Source organism: Gallus gallus, chromosome 1, assembly GCF_016699485.2.
Source record: "Gallus gallus isolate bGalGal1 chromosome 1, bGalGal1.mat.broiler.GRCg7b, whole genome shotgun sequence".
NCBI classification, from domain to species: Eukaryota; Metazoa; Chordata; class Aves; order Galliformes; family Phasianidae; genus Gallus; species Gallus gallus.
This window is the reverse complement of record NC_052532.1, coordinates 175,841,093-175,853,544: the sequence shown is the minus strand read 5'-3', so window position 1 is coordinate 175,853,544 and position 12,452 is coordinate 175,841,093. Positions and strand designations below refer to the sequence as shown.

The following is a 12,452-nucleotide window of genomic DNA, read 5'->3' as shown; positions in this document are numbered from 1 at the left end:
CTCAACGAGCACACGCGCTGCTCGGTGGAAAACCACCTCTCAAAAGCAACACAGCCGGAGGACTCCCTTCAGGCAGAAGGGAACCTCGGTACGCCGTGAGGGGCGGGAAGCAGCGCGCTGGGGCCGGCTGACGGCCGTGCGGCACCGAGCGCCCCGAGGCAGCCGCCGCCACCACAGCTGCCCCCGCGCCCCGACCGGCGGCGGCAGTTCCCAGAATGCCCCGCGCCGGCGCAGGCGCGCCCGGGCAGCCGCTCAGGAAGAGGAAAATGGCATAAACAACCCCAGGCGCCGGGACCTCCGAGCAACGCCGCCGCCCCCCGCCGCGGGGCCGCCCCAGCGGAGCGGAGTCACCTCCCCTCTTTTCTCCCTCCCCCTCCCGCAGCCGGAGCCCCGGGGTGACGGCGGTCCCCGCGCCCCTTCCTCCTCCTCCCCGCCCCGTCCCTCCCTCCCTCCTTCCCCATGGTGCCGACCCCGGTGGCGGGGCGGCTGCCATGAACCCCAGCGGCCTGCCCTGCTCCTCGCCGTCGCCGGTGCTGGGGCCGCCGGCGGCGGGGGTCGGCGCGGCGGGGCTGGCGGGCGGCGGCGGGGCGGGGGCCGGAGGAGGCGGAGGCGGCGGCGGGGCCGTGAAGCTGAAGTTCTGCCGTTACTACGCCAAGGACAAGACCTGCTTCTACGGCGAGGAGTGCCAGTTCCTGCATGAGGAGCCCGGCGCCGCCCCCGCCGGCCCGGGGCCCGCCGCTCCCCTCGGCGCGCTGCCCCTCGGCCTCCCCCCGGCCGCCGCCGCCGCCGCCGGGCCCGGATACCCGGTGCCTCACGGGGCCAGCCCGGGCCCGGCGGCGGCGGTGGTGGGGCCGAAGAAAGCCGAGCTGGGGGCGGGAGGCGGCGGCGGAGGAGGCGGCGGCGGCGGCGCGGGGCTGGATGGCCCGCGGCTGGCGAGTGAGTACGGGGAGGACGCGCCGTTCGTGCCGGGGAGGCGGTTACCGAGCGTGCCGTGGTGCTACCGGAAACAAATAACAACAGCCATGGTGGCTGGGCCGCTTCCCGGGCCGCCCCCGTGCGCTGCTCCATCTGAACCCTGCGAGGAGGGGGCGGAGGGCGGCTCGGACGGGTCTGTGGGGCTGCGGCACCCCGCCGGTCCGGCTCCGCTGGCGGAGAACGCCGCCCGCAGAGGGGAGGCGGTGCCCGGACAGCTGTTCCGTAAGGGCAGCCTGGGTCGTGCCTCGTGCAGATAACTTCGGCTGAGTCTGAAGTTGGAAGTTTGGAGCGTCCCCGTTGAAATATTCCACACACACACACGCAAAAAAAAAAAAAAAAAAAAAAAAAGCCTGGGGTTTTGCAAGTGACGATTCCGTAACGATATGTATGCGCGCTGGCTGCGGGAACGGCTCGGTTTGCTCAGCACAGCCCGGCTCCCTGGGAAGTGTCATTGCCTCTTTGCGTGAATGCATTAAGCGTGGCTGCATTATTGATCTGTCATAAAGCTGGTATTTGTTTACATTAAGTGACTCAGTGTTCGCATCCAGGCGCTTTCTTTCTTTCTTTCTTTCTTTTTTTTTTTTTTTTTTCTCTGTGAAAGAAGGCAGATGTAACCATGTTGAACTTCCTTCCTGCGTAGAGCTCTCAGCGCTCGATACATGTGTCAGGAGCCCAGGTGGTGAGCTCATGCCATTGAGTACTGTCTGTGCAGCTCAGAGCTGGACAGTGCCTTGCCTTAACGCAGCATTGCCGTGTCCGCTCTTCCAGGACGACCCTGAAACATAGAATGGCTCAATGCTTTCTATTAAGAGATGCCGTCTTTAGCTGATTGTTTTATCAAACTTCAGTTATTCAAACTGAAGTCTGTTGCTTTTCTAAAACACAAGCAGATGTACACAAGAGTGACCGGTGATTCCGTCACTGTTTCTCTTTTGAATGGAAATAGGTGTGGAATACACTTTTAAAAAATGATTTCCTTTTATAAAGCTACTGTTTTCAGGCTTGGGGAGAGGATGCAGAGCTGACATTGGGATAAAGGCTTCCATACGAAGGATATTCTTTATTTGTTCTCATACAGAAGAATTCTAAAACTTAAGTCCTAAATCTAAGAGAAAAAAAAGAGAACTTTGGTGCTCAGTGATTGATGTTGCTGAGTAGTTAAATTATTTGGAAATCATGCTTTGATTGAATGTGTTTCAGCCCATCGGAGGTTTAAGGCTCTGTAGAGCTCTCTGCAGTTGCTACTGATGTGAGTGCAGCAAGAATGGACAAACCCCTCCGACGCTGTCAGCAGTTTCCTGCCAGGGAAGCCTCTTCATATGAAGTTACAGGAGGCAAAAGCTTGAGCTGGTGGATGAATGTCTGGCTAGGGTGAGAGCAAGGGAAGAAAGGAGGGAGAGAGCGATGGAAGGTGAAGAACCAAGGAGTGGGCCCAGTCTTGCCTCTGAGCTTCTTTGCTTCATTTCATGAAGATATTTGTTCAAAATCTGCAGTTGATCTGTATAGGTCCTGAAAGCTAATGTCTAAAATTCTTACCTTGTCGACGTCCTGCTGTGTTACCAGTATGATTTCCAAGTGGATGGAATGAAAGCTTTTTTTTTTCTTCCATGGATGTAGAAAGCAATATACAAAGTTTCATTTAACCCTGAAGTTCTAAAGTGAAGAATATGAAATCAGTAATGTAGCCTGCCTGTACTGTCCCACTGCCCATCTTCCCTAATGCAGAAGCATTGTGGCAGTATGTAGGTACACAAGTATGTGTGCTGACTTCTTTCTTTCTCACTGGACCCCGGTCTCATTCAGTGCATGGAGCAGATAATGCTCATTGAGTAATTAACTCTGTAGTCCTATTTATTATTAAAAGTGGGTCAGTGCCTCATTCTACCATGCGTGTTACTCTAATCCTGCTTTGGGTACAGGATTATTAATTTACTTATAGGTTTTTCTGTGGTAATCATGAAGGTTCCCCAAATACTGACTTATTTTCCCGACGTAGGTGATGGGGACATTGAGTGATATGGAGGAGAGCAGTGAAAAGACAAGAAATATTTCAGTGCAGAAGTATTTCAGTACCAGGCTATCAAGTGAAACAAGCAGGTGACGTGCTCAGAGCTAACCAACAGATATTTCTTCACACGTGTGGTTAAACTGTTCTATGCCATAGATGTTTTAGATACTAACATCTGACAGGAGGTCAGAAAGGCATCAGATGCTATTGGAAAAAAGCTCTGTTTAAGTTTACTAAATTCAGCAGCACCACAGAATTCATTTTTGAGTCAAACTCATCTTCCACTCCCCTCTGGTTTAGAGCCTTTTGGGAAACTCTGCCTTATCCTTGCCTCAAGCTTGTGCTTTCGTCTGCACAGTCACTGCTGTCCAGCCTCAGAGCTGAGGTGGTGGGCTCAATGTGCCTTTAGCCTGACTGCTTTGGCTTTTTCTATTCTTGGGGAGCAAGACTACCAGTGCTGGTGAACTCCATCCACTTTCAGAATGTAGCATTCCCAGCCCCGCAGCATTGAGAGCGCAGATGTTCAAAGCACTGTTCCTGCTCCTCCTGTTGGAGGAGTGACTGCTCGGTCTTCCATGTGAGGTGTGCAGTTACTCAGGTGCAAATTAAGAAGCATAGCTTGTGATTACCTGCCTGGAGGGTTTTTTTTTTTAAACACAAACCTTTTCACACAGGACCTCTATCACAGGGATAAAGGAAAGAAAAAGTGCTGGAAAAAGGTTTCTTCAAAATTTATTAGTGGCCAAGGTCTGCATGCAGTGGTTTTCTAATGGACATAAGTACCAGGTGTCAGTCCAGTTGGCAGGTGGAGCAGCAGTGGTGCCTTGCCTGGGAAGAATGCAGAAGGAGCAGAGATGTGGGAATTACTGTTCCTTGGCATTCTGGAGGAAGGATATGACTGATAGGGTTTTGAGGTGCAGCTCAGGAAAGGGCAGGTGAGAGGCATGATGGCGTGAGAAACATCTCATGCCTGCTCTCTGTTCTGTTTGACCCTTTACAAGCTCTGTAAGGAGCAGCTCAGTGCCTGCATTACTGTGTGCTGATGCTGGAGGGTGGGTCTAAAGAAAAGTGTCATATTAAAATCCAGTTGTAAATTTTGCTATAAAACATAGGATACGTGGTGGCTGCTGCCAGTGCTCCTGTTTACCTGGTGCCGATGTACTCTGAGCTCTGTGACAGCAGAGCCAGTGCTGCTGGCCTGGCGACTTGAGCTGACCATGGGCACAGTGCTGCTGCTGGCTCTTTCTTGGGCTTTCAAGCCTTATTCTGTATAAAAATCCTTCATCTAGGAAACTTGCTTTTAGAACAGATCAGTATAGATCAGTATTTCCCTAATATACCTACAATACTTCCACCAACAGTGCCGCTCTGCCTTTCTCCACAGAGAAAGCCTGTCAGTGCAGGCTTTGTTGTCTGCCCGTGAGAAGAGGGAAAGAAGGATGGAGGCTTGTATTGAGTTGAGTTGACCTAATGAAAGTGTTACTGCTGTTTTCTCACCCTACTGGTTGTATGTTCCGAGGCTAGTTGTAGCTGTAGTGGGTATTGACTGCTACTGTAGCAACTGTGTGCAGTCACTTGGTGGTTGGCTTGGGGAGAATTATGTCTTAGGTATGGTTATATCTAGAAGTAGGCAAGGTTTGGGGTGGAAAGACTTATAGATTTGTGTATATCCTGCTTTTTTTAAATGTGTGTAAGCCTTTACTAGTCCATTCTTCTTTAAACAAAATGTAATAGTGGACGTAGAAAAAATGGGAAGATAAGCCATTCAGGAAAATAGATATTAAAGGTAATCTGTTGGATTACGCTTCTTAACGCAACGAAACAATAGTCAGGATTATTCTAAATATGGATTTTTATCATCATCTGCGGTAGTGTTTGAGTATTTGCAGCTTGTAGTATTAAGAAACCATCGGTTATCTCAGACTTGAAAGGTAAATGTGGTATGGGATGCAGTATACCAGCCTCTTTTCCCCTGATTCTTCTTTGCTTGCATACAGAAAGCAGCTATTGCAGTTAAAGTGCAGAGCTGAGAATTCCTTCTCCAGAGCTGTTTGCACTTCTTGTAAGTGATGCTATATTGGTTGTCATATTACCTGAATTTTCTTATTAGAGAGATGCTTCATCTTCTAATGTTCCTGATGCCTTTTCCAGGAGCTGGTAGAGAATACGGTCTTGATGTTGTTTTACTCTCAGTGTTTTTAAGACATGGGAGATGATTTTGAGAATTGAATTTGGGAGGGTTGGCGACTGTTAAACATCTGAGAACTGAAGACTAAAACCAAGAAGTTAAGAGATGCATGGGAGTAGCTGAAAATTACTGAATTCATTTCATGGCTTCTTGTCTCGTGTGTCAACTGAGGAAACTGGGAAATAATAGAGATGGATTTTTTTTTTCCTCCAGCTTTTAAATGTTTTGTGTGGAAATTGGGAAGAAAACGGAAAATTACTGAAGGGGTTAAAGAAAAAACAGAAGGAAAGACTTGAATCTACAAATCATATGCGATTTGGAGGAGCAGTTTTATCTTTCGGGGCTTTTCAGGGGCTTTTTTCCCCACTTTCAGGGGAAAAAAAACCTACTAGTTAGGTTTGAAACTGAGTTTTCTCTATTCATATACTTGGAAAGTTTTCTTTATTGTGTGAGAAATAATTCAAGTCAAATTATTCCCTGGGAATTACAGATACTCTGAATTACTGGCAATTATTTGTTTCTGGTAGTACCCACTGGGCGTTGGGTATCTGAGTATTCAACGGCTGTTACAGTTCCAATTGTTTTCTTATTACAAAGACAAAAATCAAAAGGAGTGTTTGCTGTGGGGGGGATAGTAACAGACCTTGTGTGAGAGAGCTCAAAGCTCATATATACCATAACAATTTGAAGTTATGATAATGGTTTTTTTTTAAGATACTGAGCATCCCCACTTAGTTTCTGTCCAGCAGTTATTAGATAACTGATTTTTTGTAGGTATCACTGTAGGAGTGGGCCTGCAGGAAGGATTTGAATGCACAGAAAATAGTGACCTGGGGGACCAGCTCAGAAAGAGTTCCCTGTGTAAGGAACCACCTAGAAGCAAATTTAGACTGCTGCGGGAAAAGTGGACAAATGGTAAGTGAGGGTGGGGCGAGAAACACAGGGAGGAGCAGCTCTGCAGGACCTCAGGGGCCAAGCAATCTCTTGGTCTCGAGGCAGCTGTTGGAAAGGGGGTCAGTGGAGGGATTTAGATAGTAAGCTGATGTGGCTGATGTTCTCCTTATCTGTTGTTTTCTAGTAATGATGTAATATGTTACGCTGCCAGAAAAATGGTATAGTGAATCCCTGTGTATTGAAGCTGAGTTGGTGTAGATCGTGTTCTGTGCTTGTTTGTGTTCCATCAGTCTCTTGGAAGTTAAGTTCTGATGATGTGATTGTTTTGTCTGATCTTCAAAGATAATTGTGTGTTTAGATCTGATCTGTATTGTATCATTTGCTTCCTTGTGACCTTTTAATCCTTTTCTTTGAGAACTGACATATAGAAACAATTCAAACACAGAAGTCATAGTAAATGCATGCACTGTAAAAGCTGTAGTCAGACTGGTTACATGATATGAAATTCTTGTCATCCATGGGTAGGCTCTCTCTCTTTCAGTTGTTCTAGTGCTAATGAAATGGGCAGGAAGACCTTTCCTTTCTTTTTTTGCTGTCTCTTTCCCACTCCTGTTGAAAATAACCAAGGCAGGACTTCAGAACATCTGCATCCCTTTCATATAGCTGTTTTTTATGCTACGAAGTTCAGAAGGAGGGTGTTAAAATTAAACTTACATTTTGAAAAAAAAGAAAAAAGTGATATATTGAACAACTTGATGCAATACATCAAGAATAGTGAAAGCTATTAGAGAATGTTTGTTCTGAAAGCTTTGATATGAAATAGTTACATTAGCTTGAATTGCTTCTCCCGATAACAGAATGCTTCTGATGGCTCCTTTTCAAAAGTATCATTTTGGGTTTATGTTATCACTGTGCTTTTGGACTTAGTCCATGAAGGAGAGTCCTGCTGTTCTAGGTGCAGTACAAAGACTTTCACGGAGCAAAAGGATGGTGCCTTTTTTCAGCCTTTTTCAGATGCTTCTATGATAGGAGAAATCGTTATTTATTTGTTTCTTTTTAAAGACAACCCACTCATTTAATTGTATGGTGAAGATTACTGTTTTCCTTTGCTTACCCAGGAGTATCTCCTCACTTAGTGGGAGTGTTTGTAAATACGGCAGCGTTTCCCAAACTGTTTTGCTTCCTGTCTGTCTTTCAGCCAGGTTGGTTCATTTGCTCTGTCTGCCCTCTGACCACACTTTCATTTACGGCAGCATAACCAGTGGTGTACTTTTACTTTGTGCTCCTCATGCCTGGGGGTTGGTGCACGGTGTCCACTCTCTCTATTTCAGTGGCTATTAGTTGGATTTGGAAAGTGGTTGTGTTTGACGAGAGGTATAAAATAAGACCAGAAAAAGCTACTTGATGTAACAAGTTGTAACAATAATATTGTTGCTCTCTCTGCAGTGCCACTAAGATGCATTTACTGATACATACAGTGCTCGGCAGCTGCTTCAGAGGTACACAAGCAGGGCAAGCAACCTAGCACCTGGCTATTTCCCCATACAAACATGCCAGTACAAAACAGTGTAGGAGAAACAGAAGTTCCTCTGACACCATAGTGCTTCGAGGACACTAAACCAGTTTTCTGAGTCTTAAATGACTTGCCATAGGTAGGCTTTGTATACAAAGTTTTATTGTTCTTGTGTCAGTATTAGGATAGCTAACTCTAAAATTCCACTGGAGGTATGGCACTGTAGTTTTTGCTGCTTTATGTCTAATTGAGGTAACAGCTTGCTCTCTGAATACACGTGTGCAGTGAATGTGTGAATAAGCTTACCTAGGCTGTGTTGAGGTGGAGAGTGCCTGCATTTGTGGCTGCTCTGGGAGTTCCAATCAGGACTGCCTCTGTAAATACCAACTTTTCTTGCAGCATAAAGTAATTATAGTAAGGTTGTTAGGCAGTGACAGTAGCAAAATGATTTATTTCAATCCATTTTATTGCCTTGCCAGACGTCTTTATATAATTATTTTGAAAAATATGTCAACAAAAATCTTTTGGGGTCTTACTTCAATCTGTTCGTTTTTGGGCCTGTAGATCCCATTATTGTAAAGAACATTGAGAACAGTTCACTGGATTATCAGTGCCGATGCCAAGGTTGTAAAATCAGTACAGGATAGTGGAATATTTGTTTACTATTCAGCATGAAAATAATGGAAATGCCACGTTTTCAGATAGCGTTAGTATTCAGATAATGCTGGTAAGGCAAAACAGTGTTAAACCCACTGATTCCGCTGAAGCATTCCTGTTGAGTTCATCACAGTGCTACTCAAGTACCTGGGCTGTGATGAGCTCCTTTGTGCCTGGGGAAAACATATCTATCTATCTATCTATCTATATCTTTGAAATATATATATCTTTGAAATAGGTAAGGCAAAAATAACCATCTGTTTTACTCTCCCCACTCTTTGGTGCCTGCATCTGAAGGGAAGCCTACTTTGTGCTGAAATCCTGTGGGTGAAGAATTATGTAAGATGATATTTATTTTTAATTGCAGCTGTCACATTAAGCTGCAGTGTTACTCACCAAGCAAAATGTTATTGGATAATGAGTACATAAAATGTAGAAAGTACCTTCTGAATTTTTCAATATTTTTTTTTCCTAGAATTACTAGGATGTAATTTCTAGCTTTAATATCAATGGAATTTAGACACTGCTTCTTGTTTTCATTTGTGCTTACCCAACATCTTTGCATTTATTTTACCATTGGATTCTTACTTTGCATAATTATTTTCGTATTTTGGTGTTTCCTGAAAAAGGAGACCGAACTCTTGCTGTTTCCCTCCCCCCATCCATCTCTTCTCCTCAGGTGCAACTGATCAACCTTTCTTCTTTTATAAGGAAGCTATAGTTCCTCTCCAAGGAAGGGTCTGTTGAAAATTTCTGTAACTTCAGTATGTGGAAAGTACTGTTACAAAACAAAAGCACGTTCCTCTGACAAGAATAGCCAAGCCCAGATTTTCTTTAAATTGTTGTCCAAACTTACCTACGGTTATAATTGATGGTTTAAAAAAGAAGAAAACACCTCACAGATATATACTTGTCCTTCTAATAGCACTGTTTCAAAGTGTGTGCTTATGCCAGGAGAGATCCAGAGAGACAAATCAAATGCAGGGTCCATTAGAATAAAAGAACTGGACTTCTGTTTTCCATTTTGTTTTTAGTACCCTACTGCTTTTGTGGTGAAGTCTACAGACTTCTGGTTGAAGGTCTGTAGGTTATGTACGATAAATGACTTTTTTTAATGCTCTCAAATGCCTTTGTCTTTGAAGAGCAAGGGAGAACTTATGATTTGCCAACTATTTGGCGGAAGGAAGATAAGCACCTTCTACTACTTATGGAGAAGGCCAAGTGCCAAAACCAGTACGACTGCCTTTGCTGTTTAGGTATTTGTTTAATTTTCATTGCTTTAACAGCTGTTTCCCTCCTTTGTGCAGCAGTGGAGTAGTGGGGAATGCTCTTGTTTGGTTTTATAGCCAGTACAGGGAATGCTTACCTATGTCAGCTATGTGTTTTCTATTAATTTTCTTTCTTCCTACAACAGGGAAGCTACTTTAAGGAAGTGAGTGCTTCTGCTGAAGCTAGTAGTTACACTTGCTGCTTCTCAAGAGCTCTATTGAAAGTCCGAGCTATTGCTAAGAAAGCTGTCCTCTGCTCAGATGAGCCTCACTTCTCAATGCTTCTCCTGTGGAATGTATTCTTGTGGTCTTTGTCCCTCTGCTAGAGGTGTTTTTCTGGACTGTTTGGATTAGTAGAGTAGGAAGGGAAATAGCTGAAATGCGTCTTGAAGTAATTGCAGCAGGTGGAGCATCAGCAGAATTCAGTGGTGGATCAGCACTCAATTGCAGCAGTCAGAGGGATCCCTGCAAGGAGGCTGGCAGCACAACCATGCCATTGGGCTTGAGGGCCTTCACACAGCTAGATAGTAGCAAATGTTCTGGAGTAGCTTTTTCTATCTGGAGTATCCTGCATGTCAATAGAAAGCCTAGAGTGCAGTACGAAATAGCTTTGAGTGATGGATTGGCTTGTGTAGCAAATACTGCTGGTATTTGAGCAGCGTTAGGGATCAACATTATGCTGTACAGCAGTGTCCTCCGCATTGCTCAGCTTGGGATTGCTGCAGGAAACTTGCTGCTGTTTGCAGCTTGAGCTGCCTGGCACTGTGGGTACTGCATCTGGGTGAGGAGAAGAGCAGCTGGTCCTGTCTGCTTGCTTCTGCCCTGCGTTGGCTTCAGTGATTTATTTGGATAATGGATGACTGCAGCTATAGCAGCTTGCTGGATTACTGCAGTTGAGCTGTGGGGTTTATTTCATGCAAATGGGGCCTTTCACTTGCTTTGCTGAATATGGTAAAATCTTCATTTGAAGGTTTTCTACTTTCCTTTTTCCAGTTCTAATGATTCTGTGTGTTAGCTGTATCTGTCCAAGGGAGAAATTAAGCTAAATGGGTTCTTGTGTATGACTCTGATGTAGGGAGGAGCAGTTGGGGAAGTCGAGCCAATTGGCTGTTTTAAGTGTTCAACAGACTGGAGCATCTCATAACTGCTGCTGTTATCTAAGGGAGTCACTTGCTCTAGTTTGTTTAAAAATTGGATATTATCCGAATTTTGATGGAAGTGTAAGATGAAATGGTAGACAGTGCATATAGTATACCTTGAAATGATGCTTGTTCCTCAGAGTTGAAGTTCTCTGTGGTCCTTTACAGTCAAGATGTAGTTCTTGGTAATGGCTGAAATGCAGACAGTTTTAAAATAGGTGGACAATACAGCGTGAACCCTAAATAACTTGTGGGCAAGTTAGACTGAAGCTACTCATTGCTACACATGGATTTGCCATCTTACAGCTTTCTTGTGAGGAAAATATTAGGACTTTGCCAGAAAACAGTTGTGTTAAAATGCTGTTCTCCACAGGATGAGTTAGGTACTGAAAGAGCAGGTGAGAGAACAATAACTGGTGTTCTGCACCCATTAATTTCCATGATACAGTAGTTCAGTAGTGGTAATTTTTCTATTCTTTACCCTCATTTAGAAAATTTACATTCAAAAAGATACGTTTTTACCTGAACAGCAGCTTTGTCTTTTTTAAGGCTGGAGAAGGAGGGGTTGTGAAGTTTGTTTGGCTGCTCTTCGGATTTACGAAGGAGGAGCTAGGGCATGGGTGGTGGAGACAGCTTTATTTTACTATTCTCAGCTGCCTTAAAACATTTCTTTAGAACATTTTCTTGTTATACTTCTAATTAGCATCTTTAGAGCCCCTTAGGTGTATTCCTCAACTCTTCAGAGTATACAAATAGTGTTGTAACTTTGGCAGTGATACTTCAAAAACTTGTTTTGACTGCAAAGCTGGTGTGTGTTGCAACGGAAGCGTTGGGCTTTTTTGATCTCTCTCCCCATTCAGCTCTTCATTGGTGGTGCTGTTGGTGTGAGCCCAGCTGGCTAGTTGAGACAGCTGCAGGCTTTGAGTGCATCTGCCTGGAGTGTGGATGCTGCTGGTGATTCTGATCTTCCAGTCCTCCCTGTGATTTCTTCTGACTGTAGTACTTTTGCTCTTCGCTGTACCTGTAGCGTGGAAATGGCTTTGTGGTTTACATAGTCTCTTTTGGAGTGGAAATTCCCATTCTGGTGAGACTGCGGGGGATATAAGCAGCGTGCTATTAGCTCTGCTATAAAATTCCTGCTGATTTCCCTTGAGAATTCAGAGCAGGAAGCTGTTTCAGTGTCACCGGTTGGCTGAAAGTCCACACAGAAGTTTAAGTTGGATAGTTTGGTACAGGATGTTCTTCTGAGTTGGACGTGTGCCTTTCTACCTTAGAGCTACCAATTACTCATGTCTGTTGGCTTGTGTTGGCCTGGCCGTACAGATTAGTGTCGTTATAATTTGCTGTGGGTGTTTTTGTGGAAGCTTAGTTTGAATTGCAACTTGTATACAACTGTAAAAATCTAAGTAATGCCCGCGTGAGTGTTTTGTGTTAATTATGACTGCTCCTGTTGTTCTCCTTAGTCTCACAGTGGTGAATTCATTTATTTGCAGTTGAAGTGCAGTGCTTGCATGTATGTCAGGGCCATTACTTCCAGACGCATAATTTAGTGAGATTAATTTCTTCAGTTATATCCTTAACATTTAATTTCAGTCCCAAATAATCTTTAGCCACTTCTAATACGGCAGTTGCTGCTTGGTGAAGTACAAGATAATGAAAATGGCAGTATGCAAAGGAAGCTTTTGAAGTGCTTGTGCGTTGTGTGAGAGGACTTGCGATGTCTTAAAATATATCTTCTGTGCTATGTTTTAAAAGAACAAGTCCCTTCCCTTAAAAACTCTTCTTAACACATACATTTCAAAGATTTGTA

The 12,452-nt window shown here is 44.7% G+C and overlaps 1 protein-coding gene across 11 annotated transcripts in view; it reads left to right on the top strand.

Moving 5' to 3' along the window:
• The first annotated feature begins 238 nt into the window (after window positions 1–238).
• PAN3 (PAN3 poly(A) specific ribonuclease subunit) overlaps window positions 239–12,452 on the top strand; it is a 77,476-nt gene continuing 65,262 nt past the window's right edge. For 9 of the 11 annotated variants that reach the window (XR_001464336.3, XM_015278725.4, XM_015278721.4 and 6 more), the window contains exons 1-2: window positions 239–936; window positions 5,946–6,086. Coding sequence is in view for 10 of the 11 variants with exons in the window: in XM_015278725.4 (XP_015134211.1) it covers window positions 492–936; window positions 5,946–6,086 (586 nt within the window). In the remaining variant the exon portion in view is untranslated. The remainder of the gene's footprint in view (window positions 937–5,945; window positions 6,087–12,452) is intronic. The other 2 variants (XM_015278733.4, XM_015278729.4) reach the window with 1 other exon arrangement.